The sequence below is a fragment of the Lytechinus variegatus genome, chromosome 19 (genome assembly GCF_018143015.1).
Source record: "Lytechinus variegatus isolate NC3 chromosome 19, Lvar_3.0, whole genome shotgun sequence".
Classification (NCBI taxonomy): domain Eukaryota; kingdom Metazoa; phylum Echinodermata; class Echinoidea; order Temnopleuroida; family Toxopneustidae; genus Lytechinus; species Lytechinus variegatus.
The window spans coordinates 22,568,417-22,592,736 of NC_054758.1; the positions used below are offsets into that span (position 1 = coordinate 22,568,417).

Genomic DNA, 24,320 nt, shown 5'->3' on the forward strand with positions numbered 1-24,320 from the left:
GGTTCAGGTTTATGCAATCATATCAATACCATCATATCTAATAATTGAGCCTAATAAAGAAACATAGAGAAAAACATGAATATAAAATTTTGCTTCATTGCATACGAGACAAACCAGCTATTACTGTAATAAAGATGCAGATGAATAACAAAGTTACATTTCTAAAACTTGTAATAAAACCTCAAGCATTTAATTACAAAAATCGCTGAGTAACACCACATGAGTATTACTTCAAAACATCTTCAATGATTTAAAATTGGAATTTAGGAATGATTCTATGAATGACTCGATACATTCATATTTTAGTATGTTCTTTCTAGAGGCATTGAATATCATACTACATGCAATCATTTTTAAACATACCATTACCCATTCAAACAACCTCCATAGAGACCAAAGTGAAACCATCCAAAAATTCCATTATCTTTATGCAATATTGCAGGACTCTCCAGCAGGGCCCTTGTGGAAATTGCATTCCCGGTTACACAAGATATAGTACAATCACAATACTCCAAGTCAATCTCATCTAATAAACTGGCAAGAAGCTAGGGATCATTTATTCACATACACTGCACCCACTGTCTGCCAAAGTAACAACAGAAGACTTTTCGCAGAGATCCCATCAACTAAAACTAAAGTGATCAAATGTAAGTCACACTTTGATCGGAATGCTAGTCTGAGCATGTAGCGTTTTCCACAATAACATGACTTCGTGTTTAACAATCCCGATTCCTACAACTACCTTATCTATAATGCAACGTATAAATTACTCGTACAAACTCTGCAGATTGCTTTAGGTGCCAGTTATCGTTTATTACCTGGCTATAGCCTGCTGCCTTCCAGTTTCACAGACATTTCAAGGGATGAATTCGGGCAAGGTACCACAACAGTTTTCATTTTTTTGCTGAAGACACCATGGCTGGGATTCGATCTCAAAACTCTCAAAAATTGGAAGTCACTACCACAAGATTATAAGGCTCCAACCATTCTACTATAATGCATATCATATCACTGATGTCTGGAGATACATGCACACAGCACAATCAATTTTTAAATTGGATGCGATACACGAACCAATTAGTAATGAACCTATATTGGAACAACTGGGGACCTCTTACGCAGGCATGCATGGTTTCGTCAAGTATGTATCTTTATCAACTAAGGACACACGATGTGCTCAGTGTTGCATCATATGTATCTTTATCAACTGAGGACAGACATTGTATTCAGGATAACCATTGACATGCACTTGTTATTAGGATATAACTGATTTAGATATTCATATTTATGTGAGAGTTGAACTTTGACACCGAAGATCTGAAGTGAAATTTGTGGATTTGCCAAGCTTTCATCTGATAAAGAATGACCGCATGTACATTCAGGAAACCCATATTGTCTGTAGGTTTGTAGAAAATGCCCCTACTGACTTCAGATAGGCAAGGCAGCCTTTGACTGAAACCCTTTAGCCTGTTATAAGTTTTGTCATGAGAAAGTGAGGCAATAGAAATCCCATACCTCATTTCAATGTCTATATCCCATTCTGTCAAATCTGTTTAGAGCAGACAATGATAACATATAAACAGGGATGCTATACATATATACAGGGTATACATCCTAATACAAGTTACAAAGTCTCTAGATATGATGTATTTGAACACCCTATACAGAGTGAGTGTGAATCTACACTGAATATTTATTTTTTGTAATAGTAATTCTGGATATGTAGAATAAATGTTATCTATAATGAATGGTGGAGGGTAGGATCGGACAGGGGAGGGGAGTGGGGGGGGAGGGGGTTAATTGTTCATTATCCCCCCAGGGAACACAGCAAAGATGATAAGATAAAGAATGACCACCAGTCCGACAAGAACAGCAAACGCCACATTTCTCCATCTCTGTAAAAAACAAAGAAAAATATGACATGAAATTTGTACATAGGATATAGACAATGATTAAATCCTGATGACACTTCAAAGCTAATCACAATTCATCGTATATGATATCATTAACTAGTAGTCCAGTAGATATTTTTCATACCCGGAAAAGTTGTTAAGTACAAGGTTTTTTGTTGATTTGTGTTCTAGATGGGTATTGAAGTAAATTCAGCTTGGTTGCCACCTTGGCAACCTTGAGCAATTTTTTTAATTAGCCTAATTAGCATAATCATCTAATTAGCATATGTACGATATGTAATATACTACTTCTCTTAAACCAGAAAGATTAAAAACACAAATAATATCATTTTACTAAGAGGTCCTGTGACGAGGAATCGATTTATAGCAATAATTTACATATTTAAGTTATGCTATTATCGTAATCAGCCTAATTAGCATAATGAGCTAATTAGCATAAGTGTAATATATACGTATTTGTGGATGTCTATCCCCAAAATGCACAATATGTAGATAATGCATCCCTTCTAGGGTTTTCTATAGCGAGGAATTCATTTATGACATTATTTTTCAAATTTAAGCAATGTAATTGCTGTAATTAACATAATTAGCATAATGCACTAATTAACACATATACATGTATATGTGTAATAGATATAAGAATATATATTTCTTTGTCATTTCATATCGAGAATGTCCGAAATCATGATTAATACAGCTACCCTATGCCTGTTTTATATGGCGAGGAATTCATTTATGACATTATTTTCCCTTCTTACCAATGTAATTGTCGTAATTAGCATAATCAGCATAATGTGCTAATTACCATTATACATGTGCAATATATACTTTCCTTTGTCATTTTATATCGAAAATGCTAAACACATAAATAAAACAGCTATCCCATGGTTTTCTATCACGAGGAATTAATTTCTGACGTTATTTTTCCCTCTTTTTGCCAATGTAATTGTCGTAATTAATATAATTAGCATAATGCGCTAATTAACATACATGTGCAATACATATATATTCCTTTGTCATTTTATAACGAAAATGCCCGAATACATGAATAATACAGCTATCCCATGGTTTTCTATGACGAGGAATTAATTTCTGACATTATTTTCCGCCTTTTTAACCAATGTAATTGTCGTAATTAGTATAATTAGCACAATGCGCTAATTAACATATATATGCAGTATATATATTCATTTTATACTGAGTGAGAATTCCCGAAAACATAAATAATACAGCTATCCTATAGTTTTTCGATGATGAGGAATTCTTTTGTGACATCATCTTTTTCCTTTAAACAATGTTATTGTTATAATTAGCTTAATTAGCATAATGCGCTAATTAATACATATTTGCAATGAATAGATTTCTGTGTCAAAGTACTGTCTACATCAGCCTGAAAACATATATAATTCAGCTCTTCTAATGTTTTCTATGTTGATGAATTCATTTATGACAGTAATTTTCCATTTTAACCAATGTCAATGCCTTAATTAGAATTACTGGCCCAATGCACTAATAAACATCTATGTGCAATATATCAAGTATATATTCATATGACCGGTGTGTTGGCTCAGTTGGTTGAGCGTCTGTCTCACAATCGGGAGGTCGGGGGTTCAAACCCCGGCCGCGTCAGACCAAAAGACGTAAACGATGGGAGTTGCTGCTACCCTGTTTGACGTTCAACGATTAAAGGGATATAGCCTCGTCGATCTGGCCCTGCTCAGCGGCTGCCGGGCCCACGATCAATCGGGCAAAGCAAATTTTCGGAGTATTTCATTTCATGTCTATTTCGAACAATAAATTATGGATTTTCATTTTTTCATTTTTTTCTATGTTAGTTTATATCGAGTGTGCCTGAAAACATGAAAAAATACAGCTATCCTATGGTTAGTGGTAATTAAAATACAGGTGCAATACATATATTTCGTTGTCACTGTAGTTATTGTCTCGCCTGCATAGCAGAGGGAAACTATAGGCGCCGCTTTTCCGACGGCGGCGGCGACGGCAGCGTCGTCAACATTGATATCATATAAACTAAGCAATGTAAATGTCATCATAACTTAGAAGTATATGAACCTAGTTCATGAAACTGGGACATAAAATTAATCAAGTATTACTGAACATCTTGCCTTAGTTTCAGGTCGCATGACTAAGGTCAATGGTCATTTACGGCCAATGAACTAAGATCTTGTTGGGGGAATACATATATCAAAATCTTAACCAAGGATAAGTTTTTGAAATGTCGTCATAACCTAGAAAGTGTATGGACCTAGTTCACGAAACTTAAACATAAGGGTAATCAAGTAATACTGAATATTCTGTTTGAGTTTCAGGTCACATGACCTAGGTCAAAGGTCACTTAGCGTCAATGAACTTTGGCCATGTTGGGGGTATTTGTGGAATTGTCATAACTTTAAGTTTATGGATCCAGATGTAGTTAAAGAAACTTGGACAAAAAGGCAACCATGTAGGCCTATCCTTGTATATCCTGTGCGCATGTCAGATCAAATGACCAATATCAAAGGTAATATAAGGTCAATGAACTTTGGCCATGTTAGGGGTATTTTTTAACTTGGCATCATATCTGAAAGTTTATGGATCTAGTTCATGAAACATAAACATATGGGTAATCAAGGATGAAGGATTGTTTTGCACTCATGTTAGGTCATAGTGATCATGGTCTAAGGCCATTTTGGATCAATGGACATCTTATGAATTGTTCTTACGTGAATATTTTTTGCAATAGCTGTTTTCAAAGTCAAAACTGCTGCTATATAAAATCGCGTAAAGCAGGCGAGACTGCCAGAGGCGTTCCACTTTGATTAGCTCATTATGCCAATTAAGCGAATTACACCATTAACATTGTTTAAAGTAGAAAACTATGAAATAGCTGTATTATTCATGTTTTCAAACATTTTTTAATATAAAATGACAAATGAATATATATATATATATATGTATGTATATTGCACACATATATTAATTAGCGCATTATGCTAATTACGAAAATTACATTGGTAAAAAGGTAAATATAATGTCATAAGTGAATTCCTAGTCATAGGAAATCATAGGATAGCTGTACTATTCGTGTTTCCAGGCATTCATGATATAAAATTACAAAGGAATATATATTAACATGTAAAATATTGCTCATAAGTTAATTAGCGCATTATGCTAATTACACTAGTTAAAACAGTAACGTTTGTTAAACGGGAAAAATAATTTCACCAAACAATTCCTCATAGAATAATACCATATGATAGTTCTATTATTTATGTTTTCTGGCTGTTGTAGTACTTTGACAAATATATATATATATATATATATATATATATATATATATATATATATGTTCATTAGTGCATTAGGTTGATTATGCTAATTATACTAATTACAGCGACTGCATTGGTTAAAATGGAAAAAATAAAGTCATAAATGAATTCCTCGCGGCATAGAAAACCATAGGATAGCTGTATTATTAATTTTTCGGGCATTCTCGATATGAAATGACAAAGAAACATGTATTTTATATATATTACACACATGTATGTTAATTACTGCATTATGCTAATTATGCTAATTACGGCGATTACATTGGTTAAAATGGAAAAATAATGTCATAAATGAATTCCTCGCTATAGAAAACCATAAAAGGGTTGCATTATTTACGTATTGGGAATTTTCTGGATAGACATCCACAAATACATATATACAGTGTATTACGCTTATGCTAATTAACCCATTATGCTAATTAGGCTGATTACGATAATTGCATAACTTAGATATTTAAAATATTGTTATGCATGGATTCAACGCCACAGGACCTCTTAGAAAAATGATATTATTTATGTTTTTAGTCTTTCTTGTTTAAGAGAAGTAGTATATTACATATCGTACATATGCTAATTAGCTGATTATGCTAATTAGGCTAATTAAAAAAATTGCTCAAGGTTGCCAAGGTGGCAACCAAGCTGAATTTACTTCAATATCCATCTAGAACATGAATCAACAAAAAAACCTTGTACTTAACAACTTTTCCAGGTCTTGTACATGGCCTATGAGACCGTCTACTGGACTATTAACTAGTATTTCATAAAATTAATAAATTGGTATCGGACAATTTTTGTTTATGGTTAATGACTTAAAATGATCTGAAATTAGTTTGTTGGTTGCCAATAAAACAAACAAGTAATTACTTTATTCTAGACTTACAACTGTTGGGAGATTGAAAAAAAAAAACATCTAAACATTTTTTGAAATACAGAAAATAGGCGGCTGTCAACGCACCTTCCCTCTCAGTCAGCTGCCATTCTAGCTATCAGAAGTTAGCAGCCTCTTGCTAGACTTGAAGTATTGAAAACTAAACTGACATGTTTTTCCCTTTACACCCTTCTATTTCATTGTAAATAATCTCCAATGTCAGCCATTGACTGCACCTATCCCAGAATGAGCTGCAAAAGGGAGTCGATCTTCAAGGTTCAGGGACACTTTGGCCCAAATTCACAAAGGTGGTTTCGAAAACCCACAGTTGAGTCCATGGTTTATGCAGATTTCATGTATAAATTACGCTTAATTTAGCGCGTATCGGGCGCGTGTATAAAACATGGCCAATGATGATGCACGCTTTTGTCTCAGTGCGCCAAATTGACGCCTGTTACCATGGTAAGATACACTATTTTATTCATGAGTCTACTGTTTGAAGAGTGGACTCATGAATAAAATAGCGTGGATAACCATGGTAACGTGTCAATTTGGCGTACTGTGACAAAGCACGCATCAGCATTGGACATGTTTTATAAACGCGCCAGATATGCGCTAAATTAAGCGTAATTCATACATGAAATCTGCATAAACCATAGACTCAACCGTCAGTTTTCAAAACCACTTTTGTGAATTTGGGGCTTTGTGAAATTATTTCATTTTGCTTACCCGATTTGACCTGAATTTATCCATGACGCCTCGCATGTGTTCCGAGAGAGGTACATAACTGAACCTTGCTCCACATACCTCACATGTTCTATTTCCTGATATCTGAATCCATTTAACCAGACATTGACGATGAATACTTGCTGCTGAACCAGTACACCTGCATTATAATCACCATATTAAATATTACTCAAAATTTCTAACAATCTCAGAATTTTTTGGAATTGATTAAATTAAGATTTCTAATGTGAGTTTGGGGATATCTTTGTGTGTTTCATTACCATTAAACAAACTTTGGTGAAGTATTCATTTCAAATGAAATCATCTATTCAGTGAAAAATATATATGCAAAAAGAAAATCACAGAAAATACACCTAAAAGTGTAAATTTAGTGAAAGTTGATAAAGGTTGGAGACTTTTTCAGTAACACTCCAGATGAAGCATAACCAATGCATGAAATCTGAATAAAAAAACAATGGTTTAAAACCAGATTAAAAACCACCTGCGTGAATTCAATTAAAAATTTACAGCTCATTTATCTGCAGACATAGCTTACAATGAATATCATTCACTCACCTGCAAGGTCTGATCAGCCTGTTCTTAGATGAAGTCTCTCCTTCAAAGCAAACCCGACACGTTGTCCCAAGTTCACTTGCTGACCTTGCTACAGATGTCATTGATACCATGGATGACGTATCACTAGAATCCAACCCTATTCCTAACGGAAGATGCTTACTCTCCAATGGAATACTTGATCCACAAGGCAATGTAGGGCAAGGGCGCCCCTGGTTCCAGATGATGACATCACTAGACACCAACTCCGGCTTCATCCGATCAAATGGGAACTTGCTGGGGTGCTCAACGATCCCATAGGATGTGGAGGGCACGTCCAGATCGATCGTGGCATCCATGGTCGCGGTGGATGCATGAGGAGGTCGCGGAGATGGCGGTTCGATATCAATGGTGATCATCTGTTGCGAGGCCGAGGCACAGTCCGTGGGGTCAGCTATCGTGCCGGAGTCAGAGCACGTATCCGCAGGACTACATGGTGATGAGGAAGTTAGAGGGTCTTTGAAAGAAGGAGTGCCATTCTCTTTGGCTAGTCGTTCAATAAGATCTAACGTATCTTGCTGGACTGAGTCTACCATGTAAGGTAAAGTCTGACAGGATCTACTACTCAGGCTGGTTGGTGATTTCATCTCACATTCACTATCATCTGTAAAGGAACAAGTTATTAAAGTTTTTTTGAAACACTGGATTCATGTGACTCATTAACATCTAAAACTTTTAGATATACCACTGCAAGTCTAGTTTCAGCAAGAAACTAGCTTCATTATTTAAAAAAAATCTATGGGGTTTATTGATATTAGGTAACAATTTGCGACAGCGGTATGATAAGAGTTTATCTAAAATCTATCAATTTATCCACTTAGTCTCATTGAACATTTACTTCCAAACAGTTATGAACCAGGCCCATGATTTTAATAAGTCCTATTGGTAGTTTTTTGGCCATACATGTAACCTTGGCCATTTTGAACCAATTCATGTCAAATTTGGTGAATAAAGACAATTCATCATGCTCTATCACATAAGGGCATGAATGTGCCGAAGTGCTATGAAAGAAAATTGATGACGTCACCCCATGATATATTCTACAGACTATGGTTCATATATCTTGAAGTCTTATTTAACAAAGACCAAGGTCTAAGTCAGTGCTATGATTATAAGAAGCCATAAATGCCAAAACTTTACATTGCAAGCTTCTTACATGTATATTTTTGAAATTTTATTCTTTTTCCAAACTTAAATGATATAGAAAAGCATCAGTTATCATTCCAAAACAGTTTTCAATATATCAAGCACTAAATATGACACAATTGGCTATCCATAGTTGAACCACCATTTTAGACCAAAGTTCAGAATACAGGCCTAGGAACTTACTGATAGATCCTGGAGTAGTGATGTCTTTCTGACTTTCTCGAGACGTACGTCTTGAGGCTACCTGTCCCTGAGGACTGGCCGTACCAGCCGAGGGGGTACATTCTCCAGAGCTTGCTTCATCTTCTAAAGCATGCTTTAACCTACAACACAAATAAAATCATAAGTAATTGAAAACACAAATGATGCTATTATGGAGTTTTTGCTCAGTGATTTAAAGATAAATTCCAGCTGTGCTGTGGTAACGATTTCAAAATGAATTTGTATAATCCAATGAAATGAGTGTCTGTTTGTATAAATTAAATATATGTCCAAAGGATTCTGGAAGAAATTGTGTAATTGCTGAGAAATTAGTAAATAAGCACAGGATTCGGGTCAAACGTTGGGCCGACATTCAAAGCAATAATAATACACTGTCCCATGTGCGCTTATCTGTGCTGGTGATCTTCAGTGTGAACATTTTTCAGCGTAGATTTCAAGATTTCACAAAGTTTAGTTAAATTAGTTTAAATAACTGTACCAGATCCAGATCCTCGATGATATAGTGACAATTAAGGTTGGTTTCACACACTTTCTTGTGAAATCAGTGTTTACTGGTACTACTTTTATTTATCTTTAAAGTGTGACTTAGAGTCACACTTGAATTTCAAGTTGCATGCAGTATACAGGCATCACTCAGTGGCAAACCATGCTAACACTACTGCATGTTGATAGATAAGATTGTGGAGCGTTGTGGCCTAGTGGATAAGTCTTCTGACTTTGAAACAGAGGGTCGTGGATTCGAATCCCAGCCATGGTGTAATTTTCTTCTGCAAGAAATTTATCCACATTGTGCTGCACTCAACACAGGTGAGGTGAGTGGGTACCCAGCAGGATTAATGAATGCAAAAATAGAGCTGAAAGGCAGCTTGAGCTAAAGCCGGGGTTATAGTAATAACGCGCCTCAGAACAGAATATTTATAGATAGATGGCGCTATATAAACGCCTATTATTATTAATACATAAGTGTAAGAAATTTTGGCATGACTCTTAACCCTAATTAGACTGGGCTATTTCGACGCCTAAGACTGGGTGGGGGCTGATTCAGCCCTCCCTTATGATCTCGGCCATCGATGGCGCGATCGCGACGAAAATTGGCACACGCGTTACCTTTGGCATTATCTACAAAACTATACCATCAAATTCTGCAAAAGATCTCATGTCTCATTAATTATGCTAATTTATGAGTAAAATCATAAGTTTGCTCTAATTAATAAAATAATGCCCCTGAAATGCTAATTTTTTTTTTCACATACTCCAGATAGCCATCTGATCAAATTTATTCAAAAAAATTTTAACATCACATTTATTTTCTTATGTATTCTATTGTTTTCTAAATTTCTTATGTATTTCTTTGTTTTTCGACTTTTTGTTTTTTATTGTTTTTTCAATGGAAATTGTTGGGGACTTTATTTCCACCATAAAAAAGACAAAATTAATTGATTTTGAGCAGTAAAAGGAAAAATATTGATAAATTTATGAATTTTGGCTAAAAACACTATTTGCATTGGATTTGTACACAAATTCACGTTTTTTGAGTAATTTGGGGTCTGCATGCACTTACGAAATGCTGCGTAATTTTGGAACCGCGTACCCGGGGGTCACAATTTTGGTCTCAAAAGTTGCGCGAGACTTGAAAGTAAAAAGTCTGTGAGCGACGGGGTCAAAAAATTTGCGCGGTGGACTTCTCGCGAAAAATGTCGAGGGGGGAGCTGAATCAGCCCCCCCAAGTCTTTTTAGGGTTTAAGTCGCACTTCACTGCTTGTGAAAGAACCCCCAAGGATCAACCTACCAATGTAGGCTTCATTGGATTCATTAGAAACAGGCATTTGATTTAACCCTTCAAGAGGTTTATTGTTCAGTTCATACAAACGTTTCCTGTGTATTTCATGATTTCTGTCCCATCATACAAAGAGTTACGATTGATCTTATCAACCTTGACTATGGAAATCTACCAATGTCATAGTTTTTCATACTAGAAATTGACACAATGTCCCTTTTTAACAAAGAGCAGCACATTGAATCGTCAACACAGTGATGCATGCATGGTTTTTAACAGACAAATGAATATAGATGTCGCGGTTGCTAGTTTTCCATAGTCGTGGTTGATTAGGATCAATTGCAACTCTTGTAAGATAGGGGCCCTAATCACTCTCTTATGTTAGGTCATTCCGCTGTGTAATAAATGAATGCATGCAATGTTTTGATATTGTTTGTCATTTGACACTTACTTTCTTTGGGATATGTAAACACACCATTATGAATAACAAAACGGAACTCCAAGCAAAAAATGAAGTTACTACGTGCGGACAGTAAAAGTCATAATGGCCTGAACGATTTGGTGTTACTTCCTCTTACACAAACATGATGAAGGAAACAGGATATACACAGATTTTATTCAAAGATCCAGGGATTTCTTCTAAATACAAATAACAGGAAATTCTCTTTGATTTATGATAGTATGGTATCCTTCATATGATATTCATTGTTGATACAATATATGAGAATAAGGGTAGAATTTTACAGCTTATTCAGTGATGTTCAGTGGTGTTAAATCAAGCTGTACTAGACCATTGTCATTATACCAATGATGTTTGCAAAGTGGTAATAGACCAAGTGATATTAGACCAAGTGGTATTAAACCAGGGAGTGTTAGACCAAGACATGATAGATCAAGTTATGTTAGACCAAGGGGAATTAGACCAAGTGCTGTTGACCAAGTGGCGATAGACCATCTGGAAGTCAAAAATATGTAATACCTAGTGAGAATGGTGTCTTGCCAATATTGAACTTTGACCTCTGCCTCAGCTTCTTCTGACTTGACAGCTGACAAGAGATTCATTACAGCCTGGAGTATAAGGGAGAAAAAGCATGAGAGAGAGAGAGAGATAAAATGGGGGAGGGGGAAAGAGATAGTAGGGGCACTGAATTCCTAGAAAGATTGCAACCATTAAATCTTTGAGCACTTGCTCATGTATTACATGACAGTAACAAAGCATTATGGCACCTCAAAGAATACCAGGTGGAAGTGAAATTACTCTTATCTATGCCTCATTGAATATTTGCTAATCACAAATCTAGTAGGTTTTTTATGTACACCAGAGAAATGTTGGCTCAATAAGCTCCAATCCAATGACTTGGAGAGATCCTACCAGAAACCTTCCAAGTGCATCGTATTGGTTTTAAACCAATATCTACATGGACAGATTCAGAAGGTATATTAAAGCCACTTTGAATAATCATTCCACTTCACATGGAATCTATGTTAGTAAACATCATCATCATGACCATCATCATCGTCGTCGTCATTGTAATCATCATGACCTTCATCACCACCATATCATCATCTTCATCATGACAATCATTTTCATTATCATGACAATCGTCATCATCAACATCATGACAATCATCATCATCAAAATCATGACAATCATCATCATCAACATCATGACAATCATCATCATCAACATCATGACAAAATACACCATCACCATCATCACCATCATCATCACCACCATCAACACCACCATCATAACTACCATCATCACTACCACCACCAACAATCCGATGACCCTAACACTTGTGTCTTACCTCCACTATGACGTAAGCTGCTCGAGGTCCAACAAGGTAAGTGGCCTGTAAATCCCCCACCTGGATATCTTGTTGAAACAACTGCCTGTCTGAGCATGATAGGAGATGAGAACATACTGCATCCTACAAAGGATAAAACGGTTTGAAATGATTAGGAACATGCACAAGGGTTATGAAGCCCCAATGTGCCCCCTAACATCCCCTTAACTGAAAATTTGGTTAAATATAAAAACAAAATTTGGAATGAACAATAGAAGATACTGATGAGTTGAGGCTGTGGAGACTACTGCACACTAATGTATTGTATTCATTCTCTTTATTTCATTTCAATATTTGATTTCTTATTTTACAGTGCTTGTTTTTAGCATATAGGGGAAGGCGGGGTAAGTTGAGCATAGGGGCATATTGAGCCACCACCCCCAGGCCAATAATGAATGAGTCCGACATTATGGTGGTGTCATGTATTGATGACCTAGCGTAAGTAACGGTGCATTAACCGCACCTTTTTCTTGGCGGGGTAGAAGCAAAAGTCGGGGGTGCGGTTTATACACGGTGACGGGTCTGAGCCAGCCCGCCGTAACCCCTCCCGTACATGTACGATGTCTACCAGTTCACAACACATCGAGTGGCCGGGCGTAGCCGCCCAGGCAATGTCGTTTAGAGGGGTATGAGCCGCGGGTAATGGGAAGCGATTATTGCAATATTAATGAAATGTCCATAACAAACACACCCACCTTCATGACACTAATTTTGACTTTATTCTCGATTCAAAGTAGTGAAGTTCCCTGGCTAATTTAAAAGAGACGCCAAGCATACTCGGTAATATTTTGTCACCGCTGAGCGAGAGTTGAGTGAGCTTAGCTAGAGATTGCGTTGCAATGTGGTTATAGTGCGACTTAAGCTGGCGCTATTCAAAGTCCCGTTTCGCGCCAGCTTGTTTTTTCCCTTCCTGTTTGCTTTTCATAATGTAAACCACGCGAGAGAGAGACGGCACGAAGCCGTAAAAAACAACTGGAAATAATGCCAATTTCTTCGTTTCTTGAATCTTCCTATAATCCTGTATCCAAAATTCATGCTAAGACATCAAATTTCTGAAAGTGATTGTGAGATTGTGATGCAAGAAATGTAAATGTTTCTTCCTCCTACGCTGGGAAAGACACAGATCATAATTTGATAAGATGTACTGGCATGACTTGTACTGTATCGTAGTTTGCAACGTAATGGCAGTGCTGTGTGTGTACACTGTGACTGTGAGGTGAGCGAGTGTGTAAGTTGCCAATATTGTCGGGACCGTTCTTTCTTTCTAACATTTGTAGATGAATTGATCAAGAACAGCATATTTCTGCATACCGGTAATCTCTTTGGATACTTTGAAATCTTAAAAAACTTAGATTTTGTTTCTTCGTACCTCAAATATGCATGTAAATGTGAGAAGATTTTTTTTTTTTTTAGTCCAAAGTTGGGGGGTGCGGTTAAAACACGGGTGCGGTTAATACACCATTACTTACGGTATTACATAACCCTTAACCCCACCACTTTGTTTTCAACTTTGAAACAAAAAGTACTTTTTTAGGGGGAAAAATACAAATTTCAGCCAAAAAAGTAAAAAAGGGTATGAAATAGATAAGTGCTTTTTACCCACAAACGTCTTTAGATATATTATAGAAATAAGAACAATATTGTTAGTCCCAAGTGTAGATTCTCATTCTTGTCATAGCCTTTTACATGATGAATGCATAAGAAATATGTGGACGTGAAAATATCGCAATAAGTTCGGACTGGGGTAATTTAAGCAAAATCAATATGGAGCAAGTTGAGCCATGGTAATTCTTATGGTGATGTATAATAAAAAATAAAAACGTAAAAAACCACTGATATGCAGGCAGAAAGGAGCAAATTCACATGACAGTTCTTTTACTTTTAGATGTCAGTATTTATAGAGAATTAGCAAATGAAAAGAATTTAAATATTTGACATCCTGGTTCTTCCCCTACATTTTGTACATAGTTTTTGTGGCTCAACTTACCCCAGACGGTGGCACAACAAGATGGAAAATGCAAAAAGTTTCATAATTTACCCTGCCTTCCCCTACTGTGTTTTTCAACTCCACATTCTTTATTGTATGTCTTTCTAGTATCTGGAAAATTTTACTTCTGTACATGGTGAAAAATAATTTGATTCATTTTTTATTGGACAATGGGATGGTTGCCTATCAGAGCTCTACGAACTGAATCAAGGAAGCTTTATTTCTATCCTTGCAAAATGTAGCCATCTTTCCTACAGTTCCAGCCACCATTCTTTGACTACCTGTTTCACCAGAGAACAACAGATTCAGTGGACCGAATGTCTGGTGAAACAGGTAGTCAAAGAATGGTGACTGGTACATGTAGTGTCATAAAATCATTGGTTAACATTGTAAAGAAAGTAAAGATAAGCGTAAAGAAAACACAGCTCTTTTTTCAAGTATGATCATCTTTGCCAAAAGTACTAAAAGTAGCCTTACCACTGTCGGCAGGAAGTAGCTTTTGATCGTATCTGCTGTTAGCTGCTGGTAACACTGTCCAAAAGGCCTGCATAATATATATCAAATCAAAGTCATTATGTGTGGTCATACATAATTCTTAATATTTCAGTTATCAGTATCCCTGTATATCTCGTACTGTATCTTATACATTTTTCTTCTTCAAATGACTCCTCCCTTTCCCCCGCTGGTAAAAGTTTATTATACTTTAATGTTATTTTGATTTGAATTTCCCCCATCATATCCCATAAAAAAAATCTTCCTTTTTTGATCCAACCCTGGGATTCATTCCCTTCTTGTTATTTGTACTCACAGCAATCTCACTCAATCTATTCCCATTATTCTTTTCATAATTTCAATCTCTTTTACTAATTCATTATCCTTCATGTATTCCCTTTCCCTTTTCTAGCAATTGAAACTAGCAAAGTTCTTTCTCTCCTCATTAAATTTTAATATAATAATATTTATATTGCGCACATATCCACCTTGTTAGGTGCTCAAGGTGCTCCTATATTACCCAACTAAGCTGGGCGTTCATAGCGCACACAGCTTTTTAAGGAATTACTTCCTACCGGTACCCATTTACCTCACCTGGGTTGAGTGCAGCACATTGTGGATCAGTTTCTTGCTGAAGGAAATATTGATACTCAATAATCAAATCTAATTAATCAAAACGTCCTTTACCCATATCACCTAACTATCATCACAAAAAGAGCTGCTCATTGAGCAATACCTAAAGTTCTAATCTATATGTAGTTAATCAAATCCTATCACATACATGTATTCATACTCACCTCAAAAGAGCTGCTAAATGAGCAATACTGAGGTCTCTAGCTTGTCTCAATCTCTGTCTGACGAGTTCAAATCCTCCACATGCACCAAAGTGGTTTATCAACTGGGCCAGTACTGAACTCTGCAGATAAAACATGTATGGTAATAGTAGACAAATCAAATAATAACTGTTGGTGGAAGTGATGGGAAAAACTTATCTTGAACATGATTTACACATGGCTATGTTTCCTGAAGCTTCTACCGTTAAGATGTGGAAAGATGGTGTCTACATGTACATTTAACCCTAAATAGACTGGGCTATTTCGATGCCTAAGACAGGGGGGGGGGCTGAATCAGCCCCCCTTATGATCTTGGCCGTCGATTGCGCGATCGCGACGAAACTTGGCTTGCGCGTCACCCATGGTATAATTTACAAAACTACTTGATCTAATTCTGCGAAAAATCTCATTGCTCATTAATTATGCTAATTTAGGCGTAAAATCAAAATTTTGCTTTTATTAATTAAATAATGCCCCTAAAATGCTAATTTTTGGTACACAGACACTTCAAATGAATCTGATCAAATGTCCCAAAAAATTTCAAAATCCCATTTATTTTCTTATGTATTTTATTGTTTTCTAAATTTCTTATGTATTTCTTTGTTTTTTGACTATATGCTTTTTATTGTTTTTTCAATGGAAATTGTCAGGGACTTTATTTGGACCATAAATAAGATGGAATTAATCAATTTCAATCAGTAAAAGGAAAAATGATACATTTATGAATTTTGGCTAAAAACTCTATTTGCAATGGATTTGTACACAAATTCATGTTCTTGTGCAGTTTTGGGTCTGCATGCACTTACGAAATGTTATGTAATTTCGGAACCGCGTATGCGGAGGTCGCAAATTTGGTCTCAAAAGTTGCACAAGACTTGAATGTAAAAAGTCAGTGAGTGAAACAGTCAAAAAATTTCATGCGGCGGATTTATCATAAAAAAATGTTGAGGGGGGAGGCTGAATCAGCCCCCCCCCCCCCCCCCCCCCGTCTTTTTAGGGTTAAAAGAGACCTGGGGCAGTTTTCAATGCCAAATCCATGCTTTTTTGGTGTTCTAAAACATTAAATTCAGCGTTCAGTGGTGCCTATACAAATCATGATAAAGCAGTTGTAAATAGAGAAAATATTTGAGAAATGTAAGTTTCAATGCTTGTATCTGCACAATTTTGTGTCATTAGATTTTGCTTTGATTTTCATGATTTTTGCGGTTGCTGTTATTTTTAGGGACCTGATTTTTTTGCTTTTCCTAAAATTCTGGGATTTTTTTTCAGTTTTCTGTATTGCATAAAAATGGGCAATTTTAGTGTACATTCAAAGAAATGACTACGGGTCATTATTAACATAAATTGCAAAGAATTATTATAAACGATAAAAAAAATGAGATCATAAGGATGTTAATATCACTCTTCACATGATGGCATTTTTGTGCAAAATTATGTATGTGCTTTGAACATGTCAAACTTTTTATTCATTCGATATTTAATTTCTTAATCTCATATTGCAATCAGTAAGTCATTGTCAACATTCAAAATATTTTTTATATGAATTCTTACCTTTGAGAAAGAGGAACGAGACGACCAGGTATCCGCTTTGTTGAAGCTGGAAACATAGGTAAACAAGACAAAAGTTCATTGTTAAAAAAGTTTATATAGGGCCGACACCGAAGTATCAAAATACTGAAGTACTAAATGACAATCCAGCAGGACTACTCAGGCAGGAATTTTTTTTGTCAGAAAATTTTTGATGGGAAAGCAGTTCCAGAAAATGAGAGCAGCCTTAAATATACATGTAGACCTCTTTGTTGTTGCAGCTATTTTTTACCAGAAATATTTTCCAACTGTTAACATGGTTTTTTTTTCTAGAATATGCCACATGCTTCCAGGGCAATTTCACAATTGAGCGATCAATTTGTTTCAACTAATATTGAACATTTACAATATCAGGCAGTAAGGGGTGTTATGAGAACATTTTGTAACCAATTTCATGAATTTCTGTTGCATTTTTGCAATTGATACTGCTTCAATGGATCAAATTACATACCTTGTTGAAAGAAGGGGATCAATTTCAAATTTGAAATGAATTGCACAACACATGATTTACATATATTTTGTGACAACCAGAAGTACTATCAATGTGCCATTTATTGCACATAAAAAGTATGATGCAATGCTCCATTAGTCATTTCAATGACTTGACTTGAATGGAGGGAGGGGGGGATAAGAAAATAAATTATGGTAAGAGCACACAATAGACAGGAATGGGAAACAAAATGAGAACAATACATGTTTTTACAATAGTTGCAGAATTAATAGTGTGTGCCTATTGAAGCAATCAATGCTATTTCACTAGATAAACTGTAGTTCATTTGTTATGGACAGCGAACAGGCACACATGTACAGTGTACACAGGTTCCTATTGTTATAACTACAGTACACTGTATTTTCTAGCAATTTTCTACATACATACATGTACAAAAATAATCATTCCCCCCTGAACTGTACATCATCTTTATAATTACAGATAAATTCTCACTCAACCCCCCCTCCCCTCTGCCAACCCCCCCCCCCCACATTCTCTTTCCTCTCTATTACTTTATCTTGCATAGCAGTTGTACATGTACATATTACATTTAAAAAGAGATATGTATATATGGGACGCAACTTGAACTTGGCATTGACCATGTCATATGGGTGTGTCTCCCGAACCTTTTAGGATGCGAAAATGTGGGTTTGACATTATAAGAGAACGACATAAGTACTGTACAGTATGTACACTGTACATGTATCTCCCTCTTTCCACTCTATTGCTCCATCCTACATGTTAGGTATAACAAGCTATCTTTTGTTGTATCTGTAAATCATTTTCATTTTGCCAGATGAAAGGCAAATGACCGAGTAGTCGGAGTACATGGGTTCGCTCGACCTCTTTTTTTTCTCCTCTCATCCTCTATGACTCATCCTTGTCTCGAAAATGCATTATATTAATTTGACCCAATTGGCTTGAAATAACACACACAGCAGAAAAGAGAATTTGAAGTGAAAATATTAAGTGTCATTCTCGGGTAGAATACATGTACATCATGCTTCCATGCAGAGCAATATTACCCCTTAAAGTGGATACAAGATGAGAGGGAATTTTCTTTCATTTTTTTAATAAAGACCTTAAAGGTTCTTGCTATTAAATGCAGACTTTGAGAGAGAGAGAGAGAGACTGATTGAGGGAGGGAGATAAAGGAAAAGAAAGTGGATGAAGATAGTATAAAGAGAACAAAGGAATGACACTAAGGGTGGAGACAATCTTTTACCCTTGCATCACAATTTGAAATAGGTTTTGGAACTTGCTTCTACAGAATCATGGTTGTTTTATAATATAGTCACATTAGTCAGCAGTAAAAAGTACATGTAAACGCTTTTCAAATCACGAACATGAAACGTGGAAGAAGGGAGGTTATGAAAGACGGACTTCAGAATCACATTTGAAAAGTTCAACTAAACATAACTGTGATTGAATCCTGATTCTAAATGACCTTGTTGTGCCAGCCTATTTCCATGTTCTTGCTGATTGTATTCTTCACTTTCGCTTTACACAGTAGCCTACATGTATGTACATGCATTAAAAATCAATGTTGTGTTCCTTTTGCAAAATTAAAATCAGTACAGAAGTTGACCTATAATTTCTGGGTCAAACTGCATACTTCAATGCACACTGGCTAGGCTTGAAGTGAGGGAGAAACAGCGATAGAGGATCGAGTAAATTCTGTAGTTACTGTGATTTTTATTTGTTTTGAATCATGATTCATGCTTGTGTTTCTAGCTTATTAGGTCACACAATAAACCACAGCCTGAATGTTGTAGATCTGGAGACACTATTGCCCTTTTTACACAGGATTTTCTTAACCCCGGACTATCGCTAACCCCGTACTATCCTTAACCCCGTACTATTTTTTTTTCTTTTCACACATGCCAAATTGTTATTGCTAACCCCGGATAAGGAATGCTTGCTTTTTACACACGAAACTCGCTAACCCGGACTAGTGGTTTTTGTCGATCATTCGTAGTACAAGTGCTTCACTCGTACACTTTTTACACACGCTACAATTTCCTTAACCCCGTACTATAGGTAGGGCCAAATTGCAATTTAGCCCCACCTATAGTACGGGGTTAAGCTTAGCCCACTTTCGTTTTACACATGCGATCTTAACCCCGTACTATTGCTCTTAGCACCGCAATTGGTGGGATAACCCTGCTTTTTTGCAGGGCCAAATAATCCCGTACTATAGGTGGGGTTAGCCCACTTTGCAAAAACGCTGTGTAAAACGAAAGTGGGCTAAGCTTAACCCCGTACTATAGGTGGGGCTAAATTGCCATTTAGCCCCACCAATAGTACGGGGTTAAGGAAATTTTAGCCTGTCTAAAAAGGGTATATATCAACACCAACATGCATCCCACCACAGGTGACATACAAAAAGGGTCCAAATCTAGAATTACTACTTTTGACAAAACTTTGCTGCAATTAATCATTGCAAAAGTGAAAAAGACAATGAAAATAGATTTACATGTATGTAAAACCTGAATGCTACTTGAATGTGATCATTAATGTCCATTACAGTACATGGTTTAAAACAAGCAGGTATGTGATCATTAAAAAAAAGAGTATAAATACACTGTAGACCTACATGTACGTATTCTGTCTTTGGTCATAGTGGAAACAGACTGGTGTTGAGACTAGAATGAGTGAATTGAGGACCTACATAATAACTGGTTTGACTACACATCAAGATAAAAGCATCTATCCTAATCATACTATGAGTGTTTTACACTAGCCCAATCACAAGGATTTGGCAAGCATGAAAGTAAGCATAAAAATTCTCAAGAAAATGCCTGAAGAAAACCTAAGTATAGTATTAACGAGCATAAATAAATAATGCAATTTTGACAATTTTGAGAATATGGATTTTTCTAAGATCGCAGGGATACATATGTACAGAAATTATGTGAATGTTTGACATTACCTGAGGTAAGAGGAATGAATAGGCATTGCTCTAGGAATATTGAATCTTGAGACTTGGCAAAGTCAGACTCGGAGAAAGCTGGTAAACTCACCTTGCGTGAGGATCAAGCAGACTCAGAGAAAGCTGGTAAACTCACCTTGCATGAGGATCATGCAGGCTCAGAGAAAGCTGGTAAACTCACCTTGCATGAGCATGCAGGCTCAGAGAAAGCTGGTAAACTCACCTTGCATGAGGATCATGCAGGCTCAGAGAAAGCTGGTAAACTCACCTTGCATGAGCATGCAGGCTCAGAGAAAGCTGGTAAACTCACCTTGCATGAGGATCATGCAGGCTCAGAGAAAGCTGGTAAACTCACCTTGCATGAGGATCATGCAGGCTCAGAGAAAGCTGGTAAACTCACCTTGCATGAGGATCAAGCACCACAGAGAGGAGTAGTAGAACTTCAAATGAGATGATCTTGTTGTCTAGACGATGTGAGCAGTACTCCAGAACTTGTTCCAAACGAGCCAAGAGATTGACCTACAGGTTGGAGGGATGGAAGGGAGAGGGGGAAGGTAATTTGGACAGGTACATGTATGTTAGAAACAGCTAGTACATGTACATGTAGATGAAACTATGTACATGTATGTACATACTTGTTCATGTGTACATGTAATTTATTAATCGACTCTCTTTCATAATGTTGGCCATGACATCAAGGGCTACAGTATTGCTCGGAATAAAGTTGACACCCTCCCGAGGGGTCACGCACCTACCGCGAGACAGGCGTGAACCAAAAAATTACCGCCAGCCAATTTCACGTGTGAAATTCCCGCGGTAATTCCCGCAGGCCGCTGGCTGAAGAGAGGCCCAATTATCACGTCAAACACGAGATTTTAGTCAGATCTGATCACCATTTGTCCATGTACTTTTCGCCTCAACACTAGACACTTTTTGGTAAAAACAAGACGCAATCTCAAGCGATCCCGATGCGATCCCGTCAGTTTACTGACGGATGTTCTATTGTCACTTGGTCTATTTATCAGATGGGCTAACAACATTATGGCTAAACCCACTTTGTTCAATTCTCTTTTAATCTACCATCCAGTCATTTGCACTTCAAAATATCAACCCGATAGACAGTAGGTTGAAAAACTGCCTCGAGCGCGCGCATCAGAAAAATTCCCGCTAAAAATCCATGTGCCCAGTTCCTGACCGAGTGACCCAGTTATTGTGACATCTTTGGCTTAAAGGACGAGTAGATTCCCTTTCCACTGTTTATTTATGAAGCTAGCTAAAGGTTTATTTTTCAGTGTATATGTTATCAATGACGTCTTCCGTTTAAAAGGAGTAGATAATAATTTATGTCTTTTATTTTTATCTCCTGTTCTTCAATTCTGTAATTTTAATCAGGTACGTATTTCATTCAAAGAACGAATATTTTCATCATTTTTCTATTCATCATTCAAAGAAGAAGATTCGCTTCCCATCATAGGCGGCGGAAGCCAACAAAAATAGGAGGGGTCCACCTGAAATCTTGTGATGGACGCAGTTAAAAAATTTGACAAGAAAAAAAAAAGGTTATCAACTAAAATTTTAGAGGGGAACCATCCTCCCACCTCAAATTTAGGGGGATCTGTCCCCCCCCCCCCGCCGCCTATGCTCATCGTTTTCTGTTCATTGTTTTTTTTTATTTTTAATCAGTAATACGTCGTTTATTTAAAGGACGAGTAGATTTGCTAACCATCATATTCTGTTTATCAATTCTGTGTTTTTTTGTTTTTAATTTCATCACTTACGTTTTTATTCAAAGTAGATTCGCTTTCCATCATTTTTCTGTTCATGAATTCTGTATTTGTATTTTTCTGTTACGTCGTTCATTTAAAGGACGATTAGATTACCATTATTTTTCTGTTCATTGATTGACTTTTTTTCATGTAATCGTTACGAAGTCAATTCAAAGGACGAGTTTAATTCAGATTTGAGTTTTATTATGAAGTTATGAAATAGAGATTTAGAATTAAGTCAGAATAATCATACATTTAAATAAACAAAACAACCTATGAGATACGAGATCTACTCAGAATGGAACAGAAATTACTAGATTTGCTAACTATCATTTTCTGTTCATCAATATTTTTGTGTTTTTCCATTACTGACGACTTTTATTCAAAGAAGATTCGATTTCAATCATTTTCTGTTCATTTATTCTGTGTTTTTTTTTTCATTCAATCACTTGCGTCTTTTATTCAAAGAACATTCGCTTTCAATCATTTTTCTGTTCAATTCTGTATAGTTTAATTGCATCGTTCACTGCAAGAACGAGTTGATTACCTTCATATCATTTTTTAGTTCCATCAATTCTTTTCATTGTTTCATCAGTTACGTCTTTTATTTAAAGAAAAAAAAAACGCTTTCCCTCATTTTTCTATTCAACGATTCTGTATTTTTATTTTATCTGTTACATCGTTCATTCCAAGAACAAGTAGATTCACTTTCCATCATTCCGACGTTCAGAAGAGTATATTTGCTTTCCATTTTCCTGTTCATCAGTTCTGTGTTTTAATTAGTTGTTTATTCGAAGAACTAGTAAATTTGATTTCCATCATTTTCTGTAAAATTCTGTACGTTTATCGGTTACGTCTTTTATTCAAAGATGATTCACTTCCCATCATATTTCATTTTATCGCTATCGATAACACATGATTTTATACCCCAAAAAGATTACTTTTCAATATCATCATTCGTATATTATTTATTCTCATTCAATTCTTATGTCTTTCACTTTGTTTTCTTCCTGTTCTTCTTCTTTCTTTACCTTTATCACCTTCATTCGTTCATTCAACATATCATCCGTTGCTTCTCTTGTATCCTTATCTTCTTTATCCTTCATTCCTTATATGACTTGGGGACCGCATGACCGTTACCAAAATCGCGGGAAAAGGGGTCTATTTCACAGAACGTCCGCGGACAGAACATTCCTCGAAGTAGTGAAAATAGGGGTGCTCACCGTCCTCGATCTGATGGAAATAGGGGTCAGGAAAAAGGGGAGAACGATTACGGGAAGTAAAATCTGTCGCCGAGTCACCAGCCGCAGAGGGTACGCGCATCATCCTCTGTATCTTTATATGGACAACTCTACATCTATTTTTACAAAGAATTCTACTTTTCTTATTTTTCAAGAAAATAAATAAAGTTCTTTTGGATTATTGTATCAGTATGACATGGCTCTTGGTCATCTTTAAGGACCACTCTGACACCTGTGTTGCAATTTCCTCTGAGGAAAGGGTGTAAATGCCCTGTCCTTGAAATACGGTAAATAGGGGTAAATTTGCGAAATGGGCAAAAGTGTCCTTACAATCTTATAATTAGGGGTGTTTCAAGGTACCATTTTACCGCAATTTTGTCCTTGTTTTGCGTGAAAATAGGGGGTAAATTTCACAAAATGTCCTTGAAATTGACTGCAATAGGGGGTCACTTGCATTTGTGGTAACGGTCATACGTGTCCCCCTCTGTGGCTCAGTGACCCCACCGGGCTTCTTCCTCCTACTTCTCCCTCTTTTCTCTTCGATCGGCC

At 36.4% G+C, this 24,320-nt stretch overlaps 1 protein-coding gene across 1 annotated transcript in view; it reads right to left on the reverse strand.

The window, feature by feature from the left end:
- Positions 1–666: 666 nt before the first annotated feature.
- The window catches only part of LOC121406186, a 53,154-nt gene continuing 29,500 nt past the window's right edge, over positions 667–24,320 (reverse strand). The window contains exons 4-13 of the mRNA XM_041597209.1: positions 21,165–21,283; positions 17,307–17,352; positions 15,720–15,838; positions 14,908–14,974; positions 12,405–12,527; positions 11,573–11,661; positions 8,778–8,917; positions 7,413–8,052; positions 6,840–6,996; positions 667–1,895 (exon numbers count right to left, since the gene is read on the reverse strand). Of these exons, the coding sequence (XP_041453143.1) occupies positions 1,797–1,895; positions 6,840–6,996; positions 7,413–8,052; positions 8,778–8,917; positions 11,573–11,661; positions 12,405–12,527; positions 14,908–14,974; positions 15,720–15,838; positions 17,307–17,352; positions 21,165–21,283 (1,599 nt within the window). The 3' untranslated portion in view covers positions 667–1,796. The remainder of the gene's footprint in view (positions 1,896–6,839; positions 6,997–7,412; positions 8,053–8,777; positions 8,918–11,572; positions 11,662–12,404; positions 12,528–14,907; positions 14,975–15,719; positions 15,839–17,306; positions 17,353–21,164; positions 21,284–24,320) is intronic.